Source organism: Primulina huaijiensis, chromosome 13, assembly GCF_012295235.1.
Source record: "Primulina huaijiensis isolate GDHJ02 chromosome 13, ASM1229523v2, whole genome shotgun sequence".
NCBI classification, from domain to species: Eukaryota; Viridiplantae; Streptophyta; class Magnoliopsida; order Lamiales; family Gesneriaceae; genus Primulina; species Primulina huaijiensis.
The window spans coordinates 17327162-17351649 of NC_133318.1; the positions used below are offsets into that span (position 1 = coordinate 17327162).

The 24488-nt window shown below is 36.4% G+C and overlaps 2 protein-coding genes across 4 annotated transcripts; one reads left to right on the forward strand and one right to left on the reverse strand.

The window, feature by feature from the left end:
• Window positions 1-492: 492 nt before the first annotated feature.
• Window positions 493-2972, reverse strand: LOC140991688 (protein PHOSPHATE STARVATION RESPONSE 3-like). The gene is made up of 7 exons (XM_073461789.1): window positions 2197-2972; window positions 1949-2120; window positions 1786-1862; window positions 1648-1687; window positions 1256-1319; window positions 1036-1105; window positions 493-939 (listed from the first exon to the last, which is right to left on the reverse strand). Exons 1-7 carry the CDS (start codon window positions 2752-2754, stop codon window positions 727-729), a joined length of 1194 nt encoding a protein of 397 aa, XP_073317890.1. The 5' UTR covers window positions 2755-2972; the 3' UTR covers window positions 493-726.
• A 4530-nt stretch (window positions 2973-7502) lies between these two features.
• Window positions 7503-23742, forward strand: LOC140991491 (protein PHOTOPERIOD-INDEPENDENT EARLY FLOWERING 1-like). Of its 3 annotated transcripts, XM_073461459.1 has the most exons (21): window positions 7503-7975; window positions 9602-9694; window positions 10943-11023; window positions 11119-11226; window positions 11339-11419; window positions 11517-11605; window positions 11803-11942; window positions 12037-12098; window positions 12651-12786; window positions 13690-13758; window positions 13834-13904; window positions 13991-14125; window positions 14883-14933; window positions 15257-15325; window positions 15476-15538; window positions 15609-18714; window positions 18914-18978; window positions 19135-19205; window positions 19863-20610; window positions 21995-22509; window positions 22881-23742. In XM_073461459.1, exons 2-21 carry the CDS (start codon window positions 9635-9637, stop codon window positions 23278-23280), a joined length of 6120 nt encoding a protein of 2039 aa, XP_073317560.1. In that variant the 5' UTR covers window positions 7503-7975; window positions 9602-9634; the 3' UTR covers window positions 23281-23742. The 3 variants fall into 3 exon arrangements, with proteins under 3 accessions (XP_073317560.1, XP_073317558.1, XP_073317559.1); XM_073461457.1 differs by lacking the exons at window positions 7503-7975; window positions 9602-9694; window positions 10943-11023; window positions 11119-11226; window positions 11339-11419 and having other exon boundaries at window positions 11495-11605; window positions 12045-12098; XM_073461458.1 differs by lacking the exons at window positions 7503-7975; window positions 9602-9694; window positions 10943-11023; ... (5 more) ...; window positions 12651-12786; window positions 13690-13758 and having other exon boundaries at window positions 13834-13911.
• Window positions 23743-24488: the final 746 nt, after the last annotated feature.

Genomic DNA, 24488 nt, shown 5'->3' on the forward strand with positions numbered 1-24488 from the left:
GATAGCCAATAGCCATATTACACTCGTATGCCACTCGAACTTGGTAGTTTATATAGGATGAGGTTAGCCTTTATAGCCATCTATGCTCCATGGTATTTATCAATGAAACATTAATTTAAGTATGTTTTGAGATGAATATTTGTGAGGACGGAGTCGTATGGTAGTTTAATTGGACTGTAGTTTAATTCGTATCTAATTTCAAAATCAGAAGTAGCTTGACTCGAGTAGATTAAAAATCTTGGTTTGACATTGGTTTGTGTAAAGTATAAATTTAATTGTTTTCTAAGAATTGAGATTATGTTATTTTGAAACATATTTGGTGGTTTAATAAATTTGTTCAAGTTGGCTATTAAAAAATGAAGTCAACCAATTACACTTGTTTAAGCCTAGCCATACGTGATCTCATCTCCAATTTGAAGGTTGAACAAATTCAACACCTCACAACAACATATGAATCTCAGAACTGGAAATTTGACGGTATCGCATGAAATACCAAAAAAGAAGTTGTTCTCTAAGAATTACTAAGTTATATGTGTGTGTGCGCTATAGGATGCATACATACAAGAAGAAGATAACAATACAAGTATACATCATGACACTAACTCTTGAATTTTGTGGTTTTTTGTTGTAGGACACATAATTTGGACTGTACTAGATACATTTGTTTATGTTTTAAAAATAGAAGCCTATGTTTGATAATTTGGTCTTTTTTGGGTTGTATCTAGCTTATCTTGGATGAGAAATCATATCATTATCACAACTTTCTAAATTCACAATTTCTGGATCGTCAAGAATGGTAGTTGAAATGTGAAAACTAGGACATTCGTCGTTCTGATCTCTCGGCTCCATGAGAGTGGGTGTAGTTTTTTGTTGCCGATCAAGCATCATTTTCAACTGTTTGGCTTGCTCTTCAATCCTCATCTGTAAGACTCGTTGAGACTATTCCACAGAAAGGGAGAAAAAAATAGCAATTTCAATTTTTGTCCAATAAAGAAACCAAAGTTCTCATTTGAATGTCTGAGTACTTGGAGCTACCTCTAGCTGCTCATGGAGACGCTTTTGGACATCTAATTGCATTTGCAATGCTTCCTTCAGTTGCACTCCTCTGCAAAACAATATTGGACACATATTGAGATACAAAAACAGGACATAATGTTTACTTGTTCATGTACCATCACATTGACATAAAGAATCCTCAAGAAGATGATAGTTTCGAGATGACAAAATTTGACAGTGCACAGCATGACAATCTTACCCTTTGATGTCGATCTGTGGAGCACTATTTGTACTAGTCTTCTTCTCAGATTTTCCTGCAGGATCTGAAAAAGAAGTTCATCATATTTATGTACAATCTTCAGTGTTTGTTCTTCATTCAGGTTTACTGAGACTTTTAAGAATTTGGCTCCTTTCTTTGTTTTTTGCCATCACACAAATGTACTTATCGGTATTTCTAATCGTTATAGCTTAGTGAATTGCTAGAGATGTTAGAAACATTCTAAATTCTGATAATCCATGAGGTCGTCGAGGCACAAAAGTCAACATAAAACGAAAGCACTGCATGTTTTTTCTGAAGATCAAATATAGTTGCCCTTCATAAGAGTAACATTATTTTCTCTACAAACAGTACTGAAGCAGATTATAACTTACCTTCCACTGATTCTGGTACATACTTTGCATTTCGATATTTCTACAACGAAAATGAAGAACAAAACCAGAAGATCTGGTTCAGAAAACCGAAGTATAAAACAATCAGAGCTCAAGGAAGTGACTTGATTTAATTTGTACCTGTAGATGGCTTTTTACATGAAATATGGTAAGGCCTTCGGTATCCATAAGCGTCAGTATTGCCTTTGGTGTCGCCTCTATGTTAGAAAGAGCATCAAATTTATCACTTGGAAAGGAGCTTTTACCAAAAACGATTTAGGTGGCTAATTCAGGGATCACTTACTGCCATGACCCCCAAGTCGATTCACACACTCAACAAATCGATCGTGAAGTTCTTGAGTCCACCTGATTCGAGCCTTGCTTGTTGAAACAGCTCCAGGTGACAAAGAATTACCATTATTCGATCTTAAATTCTTCACAAGTGCAGAATGAGATGAATAAATATTTTGTGACACCTGTGAAAGAAGTCATGAAAAAATGACCCAAGGGCCGTTTCATCAAATGAAAACAAGTTAATTCTGGAATACTTACTCCAAGATCTTGATTTGCATCGAACGGAACAGAAGGGCTTCTCCTATCTGTATCATCAAGATCACCCAATAGCTTGTTTTTCAGACGTAGTAGCTGTTCACCCACAGAAAAGCTTCCAAATGGATCGTTATACAAACCTTCGCGCCTGATCGATAAGCTGTTGCTTGGTTGAAAATCGGGTTCATTTCTTGCTGGTGCATACCCCATGAAGCCATCACCAGACTCTTGGTATACCGGTATTTTCGTGTGAGAATTATTGAATTCTTGGGAGCAAAAAGTGGAGTTCTTGTCTTGGGAACCAAATTCTGATAAGCCCATGTAAATTTCGGTAGCGTAAAAAGCAGGAACGACCTGAGATCCTAACCTTCTGATCTTGGTGTTGGATGAATTATCAGGCCAAACCATCTGCCGCTGAGTAGCATTTTCTGTTGCTGTCAATTGATTTTGAAGTTCCGTCGGCGCAGATTGGTACTGAGCTCCATAAATTTGAGGCAAATAATCTGGAAATTCCGTTGTAAAACCACTAGAAAACCCATCAAACTGATGTATCCCCTTCATTTATCAAGTGATATATGAGCTGATAATTGAGCAAAAACTTTACTCCAAAGGCTAACAATAACAGAATGAAACTATATTCAAATCTTTGCCTCTTATTAGTTTCTTTCCTCGATTGTACGAGATTGCAGCACGTACATGGCACACTAGAAATGTTTCATTTTCAGGTATCGGTCAAGAATTAAGCCTTTTTTAAAAAAGTATATATATCCTACGAAGTCTTCAAATATAAGAATGAATATGTCAACTATTCAAATGCATCACTTTAATTATTCCTAACAGGATAGGAATGAACAAAGTCATTAACAATGCCAGACTAAATAAAGTGGTAACAAAAACAAATTTTATAGTCCTCAACAACATTTACAGTTGCCAAAATAAAAAACTTTGTTTTTTCCATCGACATGTTTAAATATTTTTCTATAAACCCTTTTCCTTGGAGGGTTTTAATTCGGAAATAATCGAAAGAATATTGTTTAGCCTGCACCTACTAGGTATCTAAGTCACTTATTTGTTGTAATAGGAGCAGTTGTTTTCATCGGAATGATGGTGTATGACAGAAAATTGCTGAAGTTGTTTGATATTGTATCAGCACTTCGGTGAAAAAAAAGACCGAAACTGAAATAAAAAATGAAATTAGTTCTTGTACTTTTGCGTATCTGATATGATGAAAATTGAAATTAGAAATGACAAGAATCATTTTTAACCGGTCGTCCTTGCAACCGATGAAGGCTAACAAACGAAAGCCAACCAACAAAAACATTAATATTCAATATTATGTTATTACATAATCAAAGATAGAAACATAAAGAACTAATAGCTTTCGGCTCTTAATATGTTGGCTAGATATAACGATCGTGTTCGAGGTTGCAAACACTATCTTAATTTAATTCGATATAAAATAAAATAAAATGAAAGCGATTTTTTTAGCAATCATCATTTGAGTTTTCAATACAAGTCATATGACTGACACATGAGAGTTTATTTAATTTACATACAGTTATTAGACGTTAATTCCGAGTATATATGTAAGATAAATCCATAATAGGGATGAATAAATGTGGAAAAAAGAAAAGGCAAATATCTTATCAATCCATAATGTTTTATTTTATTAGTTGAAGTATTTCGATGATATCTCATAGCTCGATGATTCACATGACCAGCTACCAAAATGGTTAAACATGCAACTCAAAATGCTACAAATTATATTCAGAAGTCGAGTTCTAAATCAGAGTGTAATAGGACGAATATTCACATTGAAGTTATTGATTCTGCACTCATATTCAATAGAGCAAAAATTTACTTCCCAAATAATAAAATATCACAAAACTCCTATGAGACCGTCTCACGGACTAATTTTGTGAGACGGATTTTCGACTCGNTTAAAGCTGTTATTTTTTACACATGACAGAATCAAGTCCACCGGGAAATAACGTGTTCGTAGATTCTCATGCTATGTTCATTGCTTTTTCATAAAAACGAGGAGAAGAAAAGAATCGAATTGCATGTAAAAGAATAAACTTGGAATCACCTTATTGGAGGATTCAAACTCTTTGTTTCTGGTCTGATTTGTTCCCAAATATCAAAATCGATTCAAGAATTAGATGCTTTACTTTCGAGGTTCAAACTATATTAGTGGCATAGAATCAGATTTTCTTTGACAATGTTACTCAATAATGCAATTTATAGTTAAAATGTGTATATATTCGGCTCTAGCAAGAAGAATATGCCATTAAAATTAGATCCGTTAGCTAAATATTGTGCAAGATGCATTAACGACTAAAAGAACCTCAAACACCCACTAGCAATCCAGATATTAATTATACAAGGATAAAGGGGAAAAGAATAAGTAATTGTAGAGGGGAAAAGAATAAGTAATTGTAGATCTATGGTTGTTTAAGACGGACCAAAAAATATCTCAACCACATGCCAACTCAACACGACCCGCCGCGAGTTGGCCCGTTTAGGCCAGCGACCTGGAGTGCTGGCTCGTGGAGGCCCATCTTTAAATGAGTTGGGAATATTTCAACCCAACTTACTCAAAATTGTTGTGGGTTGATCAACCTGAATCGACATCTTATTTAAGATATACATGGTTCTTCGTAAAAGAACATGTCTAAACAAACAAAAATTAGGAATTTTTTTGACCTTTTTGAAATATTTTCATGTTAGTTTTTATTGTACCAAAATATTGAGGTAGAGGTGAGGAAATAGAACATTTGTGTTACATTAAAGAGGTTGATATATAACTACGAGAAATCTAAGATGATCTTGTTATTTATATTTTTTCTAACGCTTAATTAATTGAGAGGATGAAATAAAATTGAATAAATGAATTCAAAGATAAAGGCAAACAATTGCATTGATAGTGTTAGCTTACACTTGACAAAGGGCAAATCGAAGTAACCGAAGAGAAAAGGGGGGGAATATGCAAAATAACTTCGGTCAACTATTTATTCAAGAAAATGACCTATTCAAATGTAATTGACCTCAAATATAATTCAATTACAATTGAGGACGTCATTTTCTTAAATAAATATGATACCCCATGGATGATCCCATTACCCCTAACACATCCTTAGCCCAAATGGAAGACAGGCCATCAAGGGCCCAGGTACCCTCCTATAAATATCAGGTTTTAGCGTATGATTCATTCATTCAATATATTACTTTTCAGCAGCACCCTTAGCTGCTCCTCCCATATATCCTCAGTCTCTGACTTGAGCGTCGGAGAGGCTACGCCGGGACACCCTCCCGGCTCCCTTCTAATGGTCTTCTTCGTGATTTCAGGCTAAGGACAAATTCGAAGCCTGCGTNGCTTAAAAATCCTACCAAACATAATATTATTTTACACCATATATTACATTTCTACGANTACTAGTGACATCTGCCAGAATCGGACCCTAAACTTCCTGTGAATATCAAAATAGTTGACCGATGTTAAAAAACAAAATATTCTACAACAGAAAAGAGATGGAGAGAGTTAAGATTTCAAGTATGATAATGGTGTCTTCAACTACATCCACAAAAGTAGGCATTAAATAACCAGGGCTACAATTTAATTAATAAAGATGATTTTTTTATTAAAATAAAAATATTTTAAATATGGAATATCAGTTTTTGCTAATTGAGTACATTTTTACTCCAAAAATAGAAGAGATGATATAATTTTTTTAATTAATAACTAAATTATACATATAAAAGAAATTAGATATGTCTACTCCGAGTACATTCAGGAATAAACACGACATTCGGTTTGATATAAATTTTTTAAGTCAACAATTCAAAATGATTGACAATGACATAAAATAGACGTTAATTGTTACAAATATCATACATCGGATATAAAAACTAATAAATATTATTTTATAAACTCATGAGATTATACCAGCCATTAAACAAATATTATGAGATTATACCAGCCATTAAACAAATATTTTAGGAATGAAACACCTGCTGAGTTTTAACCTAACAAACTTTAATCTTCCTAACGAGAGTGTTATTAATGGAGAGGTCATTTGGCCTCCAAATTCAACGACCAAAGGGAACCCGGCCTGCAGGAAGCTGGCTCGGGAGGACCTATCGACCAAAGAACCAATCATTCTATCACTGTGCCAATGTGAGGATCCTGCATTCTGAGCAATAGAGTGTCGGAACTCGTAATGGAGGCTTGGGCGCTTAATTGTTAGCAGTCATTTTTATCTTACAATTGGATGTGTTCTATATTGAGCATATACAAACATATATTATCTGTCATTTCTATTTAACGACGTGATAAAGATGTCACATGCTTGGTTTTTTAATTGACATGTATGATTAATAACTAAATGTTGTAAGTTGGTGCAAGTAACGCTTTTCATTATATAAACATAATAACAAGATAATTGTAGTTCTGATTCTCTTCTGTATAAATATCAAATTCTACTCGAATTTTTTTTAATGACGTAAAAGTCCGCAACCTTTACTTTTTAATGCGTACTGAGTAAACATCCGAACTAACGTAATAGCTTGCAAACCACGTTAGTCAGGTAAACGACACTGAACGAGTCATGTGTGACAAGTTCGTCTGAAAAAACGTTGATTAAGAAAATCGAAATACTGATCATTGATCAAACGTTGGACTACTCCATCAACCTAGATACCCATTTTGGAGTCAATGCATTTGGGCCCTTACTCGTTAGATATCTATCTATTTTATTAAAGTTGAGGCCATGATAGTAACCACCCAAGAAGGACACCAACTTTTTCTTCCAACTTTACCCTTATATGATACTAATATTATACTTTTGTTTTTTGTTTTTTGTTTTAAATTTCAACACACACTTTTATTTTTATTTTTTTTATTTCAACAATTCAAATATCAATTTAGTCCCTCCATAATTTGTCAAATTTAACTTTAGTCCATCGATAACGATAAAAAAGACTGTACACATACGCATCGCGTGTGTATAGTAACTAGTATGAATGATATAAGGGTAGGCTGAGTTTGTGAGTCTTGAGGTGACGTGAAAAAATATTCCGTAACATTGTAAGATCGATCCTCGTGTGTAACATATTCTTTATCATATAAGAGTTTTCATTCATGGGTGACATTTTTATGATACAAGGGTAGAATCGAAATATGTCGCCGAGGGCTTTGGGCCCATTGATACGGTCCAGTTGGAGTTCAAAGTGTTCCAGTGAATAGGAAGTTAAGTGCAAGGAGGAGTTGCTATATTGTGGTACCTTCCAATCAACCAATCTCAGCCGTCTATTCCGCCCATCATTTCAATCCGACACTCACATGTTAAACCTACCGCCTACATATCACCACCGCAACAGTAGTAAACTAAACTCCTCCTCCACACGCACACTCCTTTTCTTTCGTATGATTACTATTTAATTAATAATAATTAAATCGGGAAAAAGAAAAAAATCCCATTTTTTTAATGTAAAAAATAACTTGTTTTTACCGGATTTACGGATACGGATCGATATACGCTCAGTCGTATACTTATTTTTCTGGATCTGAGACTCGTCGGAGCTCGCCGGTGCTTAAACCCGAGCGCTTTCCAGTTTGGCATATAAAAACCCTAAAACGATCCCGGCGGGTCCTTTTTCTACCGTCTTTCACGGTCTAGATCTTTCGGTTCGTGTATGTACCCAGTTTTGTTCGTTTATACAGTGGAGGAGAGTATCTGCTTTTGTTTTTCTGCTGGTTCACGTATGAGAGAACTCTTGACAGGTGAGTTTTTTTCGGGATATTTTTTTGTTTACTTGCATTCTTGCAAATAAATAAATGGGTTCTTTATTTGCGTATGTGCTAGTAGTTTTGTGGTTCTTGGGTTTTTGTTTTGATGGAAAACCCGAAGATTTAGTTTCTCTGTTTGAGGCTTCATGCCTATTCTGCTTTTTATTTTGTGAATTTGTGTTTGGCGTGTTATCAAAATTCAAGGGTGCTCACCTGTAGAATTGTTGTTTATTTTTCGTTGGTGAAATGCTTGCATGAAGTTAAGAACTTTGCATTGCACGTGACGATTTTTTTGGAGGAGTCTTCTTTTCTTTTTTTGGCGATGGAACACGAAACTAAATTTGGCTGGTACCTTCCTATCGAGTTGTAGTGCTCAGTGTGCTTCATTGTTTTTTTTTTTCGAGAGTGGGGTTCAGTAAATTTTTGACATCAATATGATGACAAATATTAGCGCATATTGCAATTCTATTTTTCCCATTTTCCTCGACAGATCTTGCCTGCGTCTTGTATTAGTTTTATTGTTTGGTTTCTTCTTTTGTGTCAGTCCATGTTCAAATGCGAGTGTTCGTTTTATAAGCATCACTATGTTATTATGCAGATTAGCTTCATCTAATTTTGGGGGCTGTAAATTTCAATAGGGAAGGGTTAAGAAATCTAGCAGAGAGACAGCATAAGTCTTTGCACCTATGAGGCCAGTGATTTATTGGATAAATCACGAAGGGAAGACATCTGATAAGGGAGTTTTGGTGGTTAAGCAAAATAGATACATAATGATGGTAAACTATTGCGAATGTGGTGGGATTCACATAATTCATGGCTTTTAATTTTAGGATATGATGAAAACTTTTCGATGGCAACTTTGGGTAGTTTGATGCGAGCATATCCGATTGAATCTAATTGTCTGGGGCAAGGCAATCTTTCCTTGGCTCTGTGACTAGCTGTTAAATTGGACTTACCGTGCTGCATAGGTTCACATTTCACTGTTAGTTATTCATGATGTAGAGGTAGTCTCATGATCATATGGCTGTATAAGCCTTTGGCAGTTGAACGTTCAATAATTCTGCAGAAAAGATTGAGTTTACAAGTAGCCACCAAAGCATCTTTAAAGATTATTGTGTAGACAGTGGGATTGAGTTATTAATCTTGCAGGTTTTATGGATGCATATAATTTTGGAGCACTACTCTTCACATGGTCGCATCTCTAGACTTGATGTCAAATATAATTTACCTGATAATAAAAATAATTGCTTGTAGTGGATCAAGTATGATGATTTAGAGAGTTGTTTTGTTTGTGGGAGTAAAATAAAATTCACGTTTCATTTGAATGGTTGTGACTTGAATAAACTAATGAAAATGTTTGTTCGCATTCTCTTTTATTAGGTCGCGTGGAGCTTGATGATTTGCTTTTGAAATTCTCTTCATATGAATACAATTCAGTACTATTTTTTTTAAGCAATTCTAGAAATTATTTTGTTTTCCTGCTGCATTTTAGCCTCTGTCTGCTGTATTTTGTTTAAGTTCGGTTTGTCTTAATTTGACATTGGTTGACATTCATGGAATATAAATGCAGACAATTTAACTTTATCTATGACTTATTATTGTTTCCCCCCTTTTTTATAGTTCTTATTATGGGATCGACATTGTGAGCTAATTATGGCCTCCAAAGGTCCAAGGTCTAAGCTTGACCATGAATCGCGGGCTCGGCGACAGAAGGTGACAATGCTCAGTTATCTTTTGTGTATTTGTACTTTAAGAAGATATGGATGTATTTAATACATTTATCAACTGGCATAAGATACTTTAAGTGAAGAGTTGGGCTATGGTAGCATACAAGTTCTTTTATCTCAGTCGAAGCCATTAGTGAATATTTTTAAGAAACTAGATCTTGATGTTTTTTTATTCAAAATTCCATGCTGATTGAAAATTTGGGGATGAATGTCTTGTCTTTGAGCTAAAGTGGAATTGAAGTATCATGAATTTGATTTCACATGCTTTGCTTATATATATATTTTTTATAAATATGTATATCTTCGTGCATTTAGAAGTGCCTTTGTTGTATCCGTGATGCATTGAATTTTTTTTTTAATACTTGTGTACTTGGAGTAGTTCCAATTTCAAACCTTTAATGATGCCATGATTCATGAGAAACCAAGCGGTCTGCCACTAAGCTTGTTGGTTGGTCTGTGCGTTTAAGACTTGCCGATGCTTCTTATACATATGTTAGTAGTGCCTTTATTTGTATCCTTGATGCATTGGATGACTGACAATTCTTTCAATTTTTGTTTTTTAATGTGCATGCGCTCGGAATGGTTCCAACCCCTGGCATTGTCATGACCCATTAGAACCAATTACTGTACTACTAAGTTGGTTGGTCTATGTGTTTAAAAATTGCCGATGCTTCTTATACATATGTATGGATTCGTGCTTGTTAGTAGTGCCTTTATTTGTATCCCTGATGCACTGGATTATTCTTTCAGTTTTAGTTTTTTAATGTGCATGGCATTGTCACGTCTCATTAGAAACCAACTACTGTACCACTAAGTTAGTTGGTCTATGCAACAGTTCCTGTTAACTATATATTAGTTTCCCTGATGAAATTTTTTTATTCGCACCAATGAGAGAGCTAAATTGTGGATTTGAATCTGAAAAACCTTCCACAATTTTATAATCTTCCAATGCAGTGCATTTTGTATATACTATTTCTCGACCCTGTGGATTGATTTGAACATCAGACAGACAGTATATGCTGAACACTTCTTCTGTGGGGATAAAGTCAAAAGGCATGAATTTTCGTTCTGTATGAAGTAGCAGATGGTAGAAATGGAGATGTAGATGATCCTATAATGGCCTGATGTTACAAATTTTGTCTAGGATGTGTTCGAAATCTCCTGTTGTTTTATTTACATGACTTAAAGGTGACCGTTTTTCCTCACAAAAAAAAGCTGACTATTTTTATTCTAGATGCTTGAAGCCCCAAAAGAACCAAAACGCCCTAAAACTCATTGGGATCATGTCTTGGAAGAGATGATCTGGTTATCAAAGGTAACCAAGTGTATATTATTTAACCTTGCTCGTATCTATTGTCATTGTTTTGGATGTTTGGAGTTTTTTTTATGCTAATGATCATAGTGCTCCAGGACTTCGAGTCAGAGAGGAAATGGAAACTTGCTCAGGCGAAGAAAGTTGCAATGAGAGCCAGCAAGGGCATGCTGGATCAAGCCACAAGAGGGGAGAAGAGAGTGAAGGTCTAGTTTTATACATTGCTTGTAAAGTTTTATACAACTTCAATGTCCTACGCACAGTCTTAATTTACCATCATGCAATAATTTTTTGATGCCGAGTTATAAACTTGTTCAGGAAGAGGAACAAAGGTTAAGAAAAGTAGCGCTGAATATTTCGAAGGACGTAAAGAAATTCTGGATGAAAATTGAGAAGTTGGCAAGTCATTATTTCTTGTACATTATTACATTTTCTTTGGTTATCACCAACTTCACACTTCAGTAATGGAAGCTGCTTCTTATTATGGTTTATTCAGGTGGCGTACAAGCATCAGCTAGAGCTAGATGAGAAGAAGAAAAAAGCACTTGATAAGCAGCTTGAGTTTCTTCTAGGGCAAACAGAAAGGTAAAATATGCTTCTGACAACATTTTTGGTGTATTCCTTGTGAAACTATCTCATAAACCTAAAATTGTCGCATATTTCTGTCATTAGAAAGAGCTGGTATATGCAGATTCACATTTATTATTTTTCTTGCTTAAAAACAATGTTCATCCTTGTTAATCGACATCTGAAATGACTACAATACCATGCAAATTGTTTAGGTACTCAGCGATGCTAGCAGAGAACCTTGTGAACTCGCCAACTCCTTGCAAACCATCTCGCCTTTATACCGTTCAAGAGAAACCAAATATTCCACTGAAAGGAGATGATTTTGATAGAACAAAATCTGAATCAGATGCTGGTGAGTGGTAATTTTTGGCCAATTGATATTTCTGTCATAAATCTCATTTGTTTACGTAATCGCGTCTGTTTCTCAATCAAACTGATAATGCTAGGATCCCAGTCAAATGCCCCCGGTTTGGACAAGGACTATGACATACTGTCTGAAGATGAATCAGTAAGTTGTGCTGCTTTTCTAAGTTAACTTTCTTAAAATATATGTGCTTTGAGTACTTGTCCATGTGGTACTCTGGGATTACAGTTCCCTGAAAATTGTGGCATCCTCTCTGCATTTTTTTTCTTGAATTAAGTTTTTCACTTGATTTTTTCTAGTTTCTATGATACTTGATCAGTAGTTAACTGGGATCTCACTTTTTCCTCTTCAGTTTCAATGCTTAGAAAAAAATCGGCACCTGGGCTGCCAATTGAATAAATTGGGATGCTACTCACTGGGTATCATGTGTACCATAGTTCGTTACTTTCTTTGTATTGCTTTTATGGTTGTGACGGTGCTGCATTTATGGCTTCTGTTAGTTGTGAATTTCATTATATGCAAATATGCATCATTTTGACCGTGTAATGCTGTGTCTTGAAATGGATGATTTTGTGTTCTGAGTGTATTTGTGACAAACTGCATGCTGTGACCTCGTCTAATACCCTGATTTTGTGATGAAACCTTTTATGTTTAGGATTTTATTTTCACTTGCATAAATACCCCTTCTGACTTTAGGTAGATGATGAACATACTATTGACGAAGACGAAGCTCTGATAACCAATGAAGAGAGGGAAGAAGAGCTGGCAGCTTTGCGAAGTGAAATTGATCTGCCTCTTGAAGAGATACTCAAACGTTATGTTGCTCAAGAAGGTGCCTCATTTGTTTTGGTCATTGTCACAAATATAAAGCCCTGTGAATTTTTGACGTTATAGTCCGTAAAATGATTTTTCCGTCATTCGTAGCTATTTAAATAGATACCCAAGCTCTCATTTTTATTAATTGATAATGATAATTGATAGTCATTGTTTGGTTATGTATCTTCTAGTTCTTAGGGATGAGAAGGGTGGTCATGTCTTTGAAGAAGGGGACTTGTTCCTTTCGAGGGAATAAATCACTTTACGGTTTTGAAGAAAACTTTACTGGAAATGGCATAACTGCCTTGATTATTATACAATGGATGAATATATTGATAAGTTCATTTTGGCTTTAAATTGTAATCTCCCCCTTAATTGTGTTGTACAAAATTGTCGGATATGCATCATTCAGTGCGGGAATACTATATTAGAGGAGCCCACTGACAGGGCTTATTATTTCTCTTGTGGTAAACCATTCAGACACATTTCTAGCACATCAAAGTGGACAAGGTTGAAATGCTGGTGTCCTATCTTCTTTCCGGGGACTACATCGAAAGTCCTTGCCCTTTTTTATAAGAGAAGATGGGTCCTTGTCCTATCTTGTCGTAAACCAGTTGTCATGCACATTTCTAACACACAATGTGAACAAGGTTGGCAATATAGATGTCCTATTTTCTTCTAGGAGAATACTTTAAATGTCCTTGTCATCTCATTTGTTTGATTAGAGAAGATAGGTCCTTCTCCTCTCATAATACATATTTCATTTATGTACCAGTAAAGAAGTCTAAAAAATAATTTTTGTAGCCACAGTTCCATAAGTCCGCTGAAATTTAGATGTGGATGTATATATTGATTGTTTCTCTATCTGCTATGTTTATACGGTTAAATTTTATTAATTATTCATTTGATTGTTTCTCAGCTAGCCAAGACAAGAGCCCTGGCAAGATTGATAATGCACCTGGAACAACTGATATAAGTAATCATGACAGTATGTATGTTTAGTATCTGTTCACTATGTATTTAACTTGTTCAGTTATCTCACCTTTTGTCCAATTTTAATCAGGTAAAGAAGACATGGAATGTGACACTGAGTTAGAGGGAACTGGCTCACCAGAGAGGCATGGTTGTCGTTGTGTAAGTTGTATGTGTTTATGTATTCCGTCACAAATTGTCATGTGAGTCCAATTTTTATATTAACATTTCTTGGTTGACTTATGCAGGTTAAAAGTAACGGTGTCTTGTCTTTGTCCGAAAAGCATTACTCAGAGGTTGAGACATACAAGAGGAGAAATTCTTCGAAGAAACTTCTCGTGTCTGAAAAAATGTTACTGTTGCAGAATTTCAATGATGAACATGTAAGATTATGTACTGGGAAATTGCATATAACCTTCAATAAACGCACCCAGGCACCCTGGTGCCTGTCCAAACCATGAGTGAAATGATGCGTGACAAGTAATAATTTTCTTTCCTATCTAGATTTTCAATGGAATTCCCATGAAAAAGATGTTTGAAGTTCTCTCACTTGGAAATTTTGACTCATGCTAGGCATGTTTAAAAGCACTTCTTGAGCTTTTATGGCCTGTGCTTCATTGAAGTGTCTTGTTTTGGTTCCTACCTGGTTCACTTTTGACAAACGTCCTCGAGAATGTTTTTTGTGGTTAATATTGGGGATTTGTTCTTAGCATCTTTAACGATTATGGCTGACTTGTCCGACCATTGGCCATTGGAACACGACTGGTCTTTAAGGTGTCATATCCGAAGTAGTTTTATGGCTGACTTGTCCGACCATTGGCCATTGGAACATGACTGGTCTTTAAGATGTCATATCCCAAGTAGTTCTAATTAGCACCACAAGTGATGTATGGTCAACCTGGCAAAATCTGTATATCGTTACTTGATTTGGAAATAATGTCCCTTGCCTTAGAGTGGCAATGTGGTTTTGTTCAATTGAATCTTGTTATGCTGTTATTTTACTTATATATCTCATACTGGAATCACCCTTTGAGATTTGTATAACCATGTGTAGCTGTTTAATGTTCTCATCTACTTATGTGATTATAAATTATAAATGTTAAATTTTGGTGAATTCACATGATAATTTGCTTTTTATAGGAAGATGATGATTTTATACTTTCATCCGGAGAAGAAAAGGAGAATGACATGGTATGTATATTATCTTAGTGATGGTTAGAGGTTTCATTCTTTTGCGTGGCCGATCACTTCCATTTCATTTGCAATGATTTCTAGAATTTCAATATTGCTAAATGGCGATCCTGTAACCGATATCTGAACCCGAGCCATACTATTCCTTAACCATCAAACACATTTACTGTCTCTCCATCCCTTCTCTAGCTCCAAGTATTCCTTTTCAAGAAGTACCCTGCCATAACTTAAAAGAAGTTGGCACTTTATTTGGGAGTAGCCTGGAATGCTTCAAAATTGTCATTAAAATACTTTTTCCTATTCACACCTACCTTGACTTCCAGGATGACGAAACAACCCTCTTGGAGGAGGAAGAATTAGCATATGCCGAATCAGACAATACTGTTGACGAGGTGAAAACCATGAGATCGTGTATCTGTATCTTCTGTACTCAATTTTGATACTATTATATTTATAGCCTTAATTTTTGGGTAATTATAATTGTACATACATGTGCTGCACGATCTTAATTTGATTTTTGTAATAATCATACACATTTCCAGATTGCACTTCTGCAGAAGGAAAGCAAAGTTCCTGTGAAGGAGCTGATTGCAAGGTATAAAAAGGTATGTTGACCTGTCTTCATTTTTTTTCTAATTGTGCACATGAGATATTGATTCTCCTGTCACCGTTCAGGGTTGTGACTCTGGTGAAGATGCGCGAGTTGACTCTGATGAAGATGCGCGAGTTGACTCTGGTGAAGATGTGGTGGTTGACTCTGAGTCCTCGCATGCTTCTGGTTCTGAGGAGTTTCTGGATTCATCAGCACATGGATGCTCTGAACTTAAGCAACCTGGTGATGAATCTACTGGCTTGGAGCGTGAGATATGCCCTCATCTACAAGATGATGAGGCTGAACTTCTGGGAAAATCCGGAGAGGATTTTCAAAGTGAAGATATAATTGCAGATGCAGCAGCTGCAGCCAGGTCAGCACAACCGACGGGTAACACATTCTCGACAACAAAAGTGCGTACGAAGTTTCCTTTCCTTATCAAGTATCCGTTGCGGGAGTATCAACATATTGGCTTGGATTGGCTTGTGACCATGTATGAAAAGAGATTGAATGGAATTCTTGCCGATGAGATGGGTTTGGGGAAGACAATTATGACAATAGCATTGCTTGCTCACTTAGCTTGTGAAAAAGGAATATGGGGTCCACATCTTATTGTTGTCCCAACTAGTGTCATGCTCAATTGGAAAACAGAGTTTCTTAAATGGTGTCCAGCTTTCAAAATATTGACGTACTTTGGAAGTGCTAAAGAGCGGAGAATTAAGAGACAAGGATGGATGAAGCCTAATTATTTTCATGTTTGCATAACTACTTACAGGCTTGTTATACAGGACTCTAAAGTTTTCAAGAGGAAGAAATGGAAGTACCTTATTCTGGATGAAGCTCATTTGATAAAGAATTGGAAGTCACAAAGGTGGCAAACACTTCTTAATTTTAACTCAAAAAGGCGTATTCTTCTAACTGGTACACCATTGCAGAATGATCTAATGGAACTCTGGTCTCTTATGCATTTCTTGATGCCACATATTTTTCAATCTCACCAAGAATTTAAGGACTGGTTCAGTAATCCTATATCTGGGATGGTAGAGGGACAAGAGAAGGTAAATAAAGAAGTAGTGGATCGGCTGCATAATGTTCTCCGTCCTTTTATTCTTCGTCGATTGAAAAGGGATGTTGAGAAGCAGCTTCCAATGAAACATGAACATGTTATTAATTGTAGACTTTCACGAAGACAGCGTAATTTATACGAGGATTTCATAGCTAGCTCTGAGACGCAAGCAACTCTATCTAGTGCTAATTTCTTTGGAATGATAAGTATTATTATGCAACTTCGTAAAGTCTGCAATCATCCTGATTTGTTTGAAGGCCGTCCCATCATTAGTTCATTTGATATGAGTGGTATTGATATGCAACTGAGTTCTTCTGTTTGCTCAATGCTCGCGCCTGTCGCTTTGTCACATGTTGATCTCCAAGGCTTGGGTTTTGTGTTTACACATTTGGATTTCATCATGACTTCTTGGGAGGGTGAAGAAATTCAAGCTATTGCTACTCCTTCAAGTTTAATTGAGCATCGTGCAAACATTTTGGAAGGAACTCCAAGCTTAGTTAACCATAAGAAAAAGCTAAATGCAACAAATATTTTCGTGGAGATCCAAAAGGCACTCTTGAATGAAAGATTGAGAGAACTGAATGAGAGAGCAGCAGCTGTAGCATGGTGGAATGCTTTGAGGTGTAAGAAAAAACCAATATATGCCACTGACTTACGAGAGCTTGTTACTGTGAAGCACCCAGTCCATGATATTCATAGTCAGAAGCACAATCCTCTGTCTTATGTATATTCATCCAAAGGGGTTGACATTGTGCTTTCACCTGCTGAAAGATTTGCAAAGATGGTTGATCAAATTGAAAGTTTCATGTTTGCAATACCTGCTGCACGTGCCCCTCCCCCAGTTTGCTGGTGCAGTAATGGTGGATCATCTGTGTTTATAAACCAAAACTACAAGGATAAATGTTCTGAAGCTCTTTTCCCGCTTCTGACCCCATTTCGACCTGCTATAATTCGGAGGCAAGTCTATTTTCCGGATAGGAGACTTATTCAGTTCGACTGTGGTAAGCTGCAGGAGCTTGCAGTGCTCCTTAGAAAATTGAAATCAGAGGGTCACCGTGCACTGATATTCACCCAAATGACAAAGATGCTTGACATTTTGGAGGCCTTCATTAACTTGTATGGCTATACTTACATGCGTCTTGATGGCTCTACTCCGCCTGAAGAGAGGCAAACACTTATGCAGCGGTTTAACACAAACGCAAAATTTTTTCTTTTCATTTTGTCAACACGCAGTGGTGGTGTTGGCATTAATCTAGTTGGGGCAGATACTGTTATCTTTTATGACAGTGACTGGAATCCAGCCATGGATCAACAGGCCCAAGATAGATGTCACAGGATAGGGCAGACACGTGAAGTCCACATCTATAGGCTAATCAGCGAGAGCACCATTGAAGAGAACATTCTGAAGAAGGCTAATCAGAAGCGTGCTCTTGACAGTTTGGTTATACAAGGTGGAAGCTATAACACTGAATTTTTCAAGAAACTAGATCCGATGGAATTGCTTTCAGGCAACCGAACAATTCCCATAGAAGATGCACACACAGATAAGACTGTCAATAATGGCGGAGAGATCAATTTATCTAGTGCGGATTTGGAGGCTGCTTTAAAAAATGCTGAAGATGAGGCAGACTATATGGCATTGAAGAAAGTTGAAGAAGAAGAGGCTGTGGATAATCAGGAATTCACAGAGGAAGCCATTGGAAAACTGGAAGACGATGAACTAGTTAATGAAGAGGACATAAAGCCAGATGATACTGCTGAGCATGGTGGGTTTAAAACAAAATCAGATGAAGGTTTCGTTAGCAGAAGTCATCCACTTGAGGTGAATCCTCTTGTTTTAACTGGTGAAGAAGATGATGTTGATATGTTGGGTGATGTGGAACAGATGGCTGCGGCAGCAGCTGCAGCAGGACAAACAATCCTGTCTTTCGAGGATCAGCTACGCCCAATTGACCAGTATGCTGTACGTTTTCTAGAATTATGGGACCCAATTATAGATAAGGCAGCAGTGGAATCACATGTTCAGATTGAGGAAGCTGAATGGGAGTTGGAACACATTGAGAAGTTAAAGGATGATATGGAAGCCGAGATCGATGATGATGAAGAGCCTTTAGTCTATGAAAGTACGAATATCCTTAATTCGGTTTTTCATGTTTGTTGCAAATATCTAATCTTCTTTCGTTGAATGCGTTGAGTGCTTAGTGTGGTACTTATATTCATCTAAGCGAATAATTGTTATTTACTTCACATTTTTTATTTAAACTCTGTTTTTACAAGCGTTGTACAGAAATAACTTAATGTTTTCAATCATCTATTTTTCAGGATGGGATTCCGATTTCGCAACAGAAGTATACAGGCAACAAGTTGAAGCTCTAGCTCAACATCAGGTTTGGCATGAACTTTTAACTTTTATAAAGAAATTAAGTGTGTGTTTTTGTTGGACCATGTATCTGTTTCTTGTTTAAATGAGAAATATATCCCCGGCTTTACATTTCTACATTGCCGCTTTACTGATGTGATCTGGTATTAATAACGTTTCATAGTTAATGGAAGATCTAGAACGTGAAGCCAAGGAGAAGGATGCTTTAGAATATAGAAATTCAGATTATATCAGGTAAGTTGCTGTTTTACAACACATTTTCTATTTTTCAGAGCAACGTATTTGACATAGTTAATGCGATTTGACTTGTAGTTTTTTTTGGCTTGTAAATCTCTTCTCGTGGTGCCTGCGATTTTGCATTGGAACTTGTGAGATACTTTTCTAGGTCAATGCATGAAATGAATATTGCACTGAACAATTTGGTTCGAAGCTTCTGCATAATCATTTGATTATGAAGAATTATAAGTTTCAAATATGGCTCGGGTTATCTTGACAATTAATAACATCCTGAAATTTTCCTTTCATTTAATGCATTTACTAATCTGGTTTGTAATAATGTTGATTTTGTGGAAGATATCCCAAGCCTGTGAACTTACCAGACATCTTACTGTGGTGCTTCGTTGTAGAATGAAATTCTGAGTCCTGTGAATAACATGTCCTTTAATATAATATCTCAGTTTGAGGATTTTGCTTCCTAGATTGCCAGCATGAAAATGATTACATTAAGTCATACTAGGATGGGATATTGCATGCTTGTTAATTTGTTGACATGTAGAAATTTAGGTTTTCTTGTAGGAGCAAATTATTATTTGAGATATTATCTCTTTAATTTTGATTCGTACAATTGATCTCTTTCTGTTTTTGCATCAATATTCTTTTTTCTCAAAGCAGGAATGATGTTTCTTCGGCTCCTAAACCCAAGTCAAAGAAACGAAACAAAAAGGCCAAGTTCAAATCTTTGAAGAAAGGGGCTCTAGTTTCTAAATCTGTATCTGCCAAAGCAGAGTCTTCCACTGAACCAATGTCCATAGATGATTCGATGTATGATGAGATGATCACATCATCAGATGCTTTATCTCCAAGCTCAACCCGGGAGAAGAAGCGTAAACCTGCCTTAGATGATGACGATCTGATGAGCAAAAAGAAGTCTAAAAAAGAAGACATTCTATATTCCAAATCTTCCAGCAAGTACTATAACAATCATAAAGAGTTGAAAATTTTGGACAACGGTTTTGTTGATCTTGAGAGTAAGCAATTAAGTAGGGGCAAAACACAGGGGAAACTATCTATTTCTGTTATGCCTCTGAAACGGGTTTTCACCATAAAACCAGAAAAGTTGAAGAAGAAAGGTAACATTTGGTCTAAGGATTTTCCTTCACCTGACCTTTGGTCAACACGTGAAGATGCTGTATTGTGTGCCGTGGTTCATGAGTATGGCCCAAATTGGAACTTGGCTTGTGAGATATTGTATGGAATGACTGCTGGCGGATTTTATCGTGGCAGAATTCGCCATCCTGTCCATTGCTGTGAGAGATTTAGGGAACTTATTCAAAGATATGTTTTGTCTGGTGGTGATGCTACCAATACTGAAAAAGCAGTTAATAATGTTTCTGGGAAGGGTCTTCTTAAAGTAACCGAGGTATGTTTGCTTCAAGTAATTGTTCCTTAAGCTACTGAATAGAAGACAGACTTAGACAAATTGCAATACCTAGTTTTAAGAATTTAGATCATATAATGAGATAAAAAAAAAAAAACTATTTTGAATGTGTCGGTTAATGTTCGACGAGTTTCAAGATATTGCTGAACTTAACAGTTTGTATAACTTGGGTAGAATTATAATGCAAAAAGCATGTTTTATCCATTTACACTATTTGAGGTAAATATGCTTCATGGGTGTCTGCACTACCAAGATTATAGTTTGCCCTGTATATCATTTGATTCCAGTAAAATTTAAATAACTGAAGGATGTTTAAGAGGGCTTCCTGATAAAAAGTAACCCTTAATAGAGTAACTGAAGGAGTGACCTGGATTAACTTGAATATGAATGTAATGAGAAGCTCATACTGCCAACGCCTCCTTGAAAACTAAGAATGTGGGCCATGGCAGATGTGGCATACTATTTGGAATAAGAAATTTGTTATCATTATGAGTGTTCACGTAACTTCTGTATAAATAAAGAAGCAAATTGGTGGACATGAATAGTGAATGCAGCACTCTAGGTCACCAGGTGTCTTGGAGTTGGACTCCACTTCATCCTTTTTAAAAATGTCGTTACTGAACTGATAAACTTGGGCTTGTGGTTTTATATAAGTTATGTTTAGTACGCCCTGTATCTTCCATACTGTAGTATTTCCTTTCTTTCTTCACATTACTTCCCTTTCGCCTGGAGATGTTTCCTTCTGAGATTGCGATCAAATTTGTGTAACGGTAGGATTCTGGCCTAATCCTTCCCCACTTTTCAGGTGTTTATGCCAAAAAAAGAAGGGTATGACTGGATTGGACATCCCTAATCTCCAAATTTGTGGAGTATTAGAGTTATTTGCTAACGTGTATTGTTAATAAACCAATGACACCATGTAAAAGTAGTTGTACATGTGCATTCTATTGGTCATAGGATTGATACTCTTTTTGTTGGCTTTATGTCATTGTAAATAATTTCATATGCAGGATAAACCTTCTGGTTTTTAAAAATTATTCTCATTTCAGTGATTGTACCTTCTGCAATTTATTTGTGCATGCTTGCTTGGCTACTGTTTCTCATCAAAGATCATTCAGGACATATAATAGCTGATATATTCTTGCAATAATGGTTTCGTTACTTGTGTTATTTGCCTAGCTAGTTCCAACACATCCCAACAGATGACCACGACCTTCAAGTAGCGCTGATCCTCTGCTCACATTTTCTTCTGTTGTTTTCATCATTCAACGCGTGTTTCTTTTATTCGCTGTGGCTTGATTTGCAGTTATATTAGCTCGGCAATTTTGTACATTTCAATTCATTCATGCAGTGTTTCCTGCATTAGGATAATATACGGGTGCTGCTTAGCATCACTTCTGAACTACCAGATCATGAACTGCTTCTACAAAAGCATTACTTCGCTGCACTTTCTGCTGCTTGGAGGTTATCATGCCCCAGCCTTAGAAAAAGCTCTTTATCTGCTCAAAATGGATTTTATTCTTCTTCACAATTTGGTGATTCAGTCAACCATCAGAATTCCTTGAGGAAATCATCAGAAATGCTGGAATTTACAAATTTATATCAGTGTGGGGTCTTAGTCGCAGCCGCCCTAGATGGTGACTCCAGTCATCATACCGATGAAGTGTCAAGCATTGTGAACCAAAGCAATGAAGTTTTGGTTGCAAAAGAGCGATTGGATATTACTCTTGCACTTCAAGGAGAGAGGGATGGAATAACTCCCCTTCCCTCTATTGTTGATCTTTCAATTCTTGGCCCAGACCCTCCCCCATCCTTGAAGATGCATGCTAGTGAAGATGGTAATTTCAAATCTTCCTGGAGTCTGGTTGAAAACCAATTCAGGTATAACTTCCATCATATTTTGATTTTAGATTTGTGCAATCTTGTATGGACATTGGTAATGTTAAATTCAAATAAGTCAACCTCTTGTCAAGTCATCATTGTCTCCTATATAAACAATTGGATCCTTTGATTTAAAGGCTGACTATTTGGCACCTCCATCCCTACCACTTCGACTCCACCTTAAAACCCTTTCTGCTAATGTTCGTGACCAAAATTTTGCATGCTCTTGACTAGGGAGGATTATAAATTTTGGAGATATAGTATGCTCTATTTGCATCACAACTAGTTTTTGATTTGTTGTCAGCTTTCCACCTGTAAATACCATATTACTCCTGTTAACATCCCTGCATGATGTTATTTCATACTTGCAGAATCCCCCAACCCCAATGTGTTGAAGGGTTATTTGGTGAGGAATTGCTAGGATTTCCCATTGGGAGACAGAAGCTCCTTGTTTCTGAGTCGGTAAAGCCTTCTAAATCGAAGTTAAAAAGAACTGGTATTGAGAGTGCTGATTTGCATTGTCTTACCACCACTCAAGTGTTCCAACCTCTGCCATTGACAGCCAGTGACTCTAGTCCGAATTTTGATGAATTTTCATCTTTTTACCATGATGGAGGACTTGAATGCGACAATAAATATCTGCTTGGTACGGATAACGAAATTGCTTCGTTGGGCAGCACGTTGGGAATAGATTCACTCCAAATTTGGCCGGATTTGACATCTGAACTGGATGATTGGTCATTGTTACCTGAATTTACTGATATTGGATAAGATTAGATGATGCAAAAGCAGTAGTCAGTTCTGGTCACGAAGTAGCCATGTTGTATTGGAAGGGCTCGATCTCATGATGGAGATGCTCCTGCCGTTCCCTGCCAATGAAAGTATTCAATACCCGAGGCTTGGGAGGATTGCGCTGTGCTGTCGGAGATTTAATCGCTGAAAATGGCCTCATTTGATGTGGATCAGTGGCTGTTTTGTTCCAAGCTCCCAGTGGTTTTTACACCCCAGGATTTTTACTTTTTCGAATGGCGAGAGAGCAGGGGGTGCTTCGGTGGATATACATATATATATTGTATTAGACATTGAAGATTAGGAAGGGGGGATATAAAATGATCACATGTAGGTTTTAGGTTTAATAATATTCTTGCAGGTGGTGGAAGGGTGCTTGCAATTTTGGGGCACATTTCTATTAAAATTTTCAATTATTGAATGCTTGGAACTTGGCACATTATCTATCTTCATGCAGAAAATTATTTCCATTTTCCCTATAAGTGTGTGTGTGTGTGTGTGTGTCTATACGTATATTTGTGATCTGTTGTTTTATGTATTTGCAGTGTCCTTGGAATTTATGCGAACCCATGAACCAAGAGAGAAAAATCCGTCTTGTCAGGTTCACAACGATTATATTAGGATGCTTCAGGAAATTTCGCTTAAAAATATGATATCCTCCATTTTCCCAAGTATGTTTATCTGTATGTGTTTGAGCTGTTTGAGAATATGAAGTTTATGGATATTAAAATAAATCAAGAAAAGTAAGTATTTTTAAGACAGCCTCATTTCGAATTTGCATAAATCTATTATTCTAGACAACCCAGTGCATGTCAATGGATTCTGGTACGATTAAACTAGAATTCATTGATTTTCTTTTTTAATCAAAAGAATTCATTGACTTGAGAGAATATCTATAGGAAAGAGACCCGAATTTGATTCGAGACCAAGTTAGACCTCATGCGATGACCAACAAATAATAAGCTTGGTGTAAACCACCGATTCTGTATATCTAAGTCTGAATAATTGGGTAATATTCAAGATATTTATTTATAATGGTGATTGTTCGTGTATTAATTACGATGGCAGTAGATTGGGTTTAAACCAGACTTTGTATTAAATTTGCCCCCAGTCAAACGGGTTCGAGAGAGGTTTTGAGATGTGATGAACTCGTCTCGGACCCGTTCCCGCCGCTATATATTTATATATAT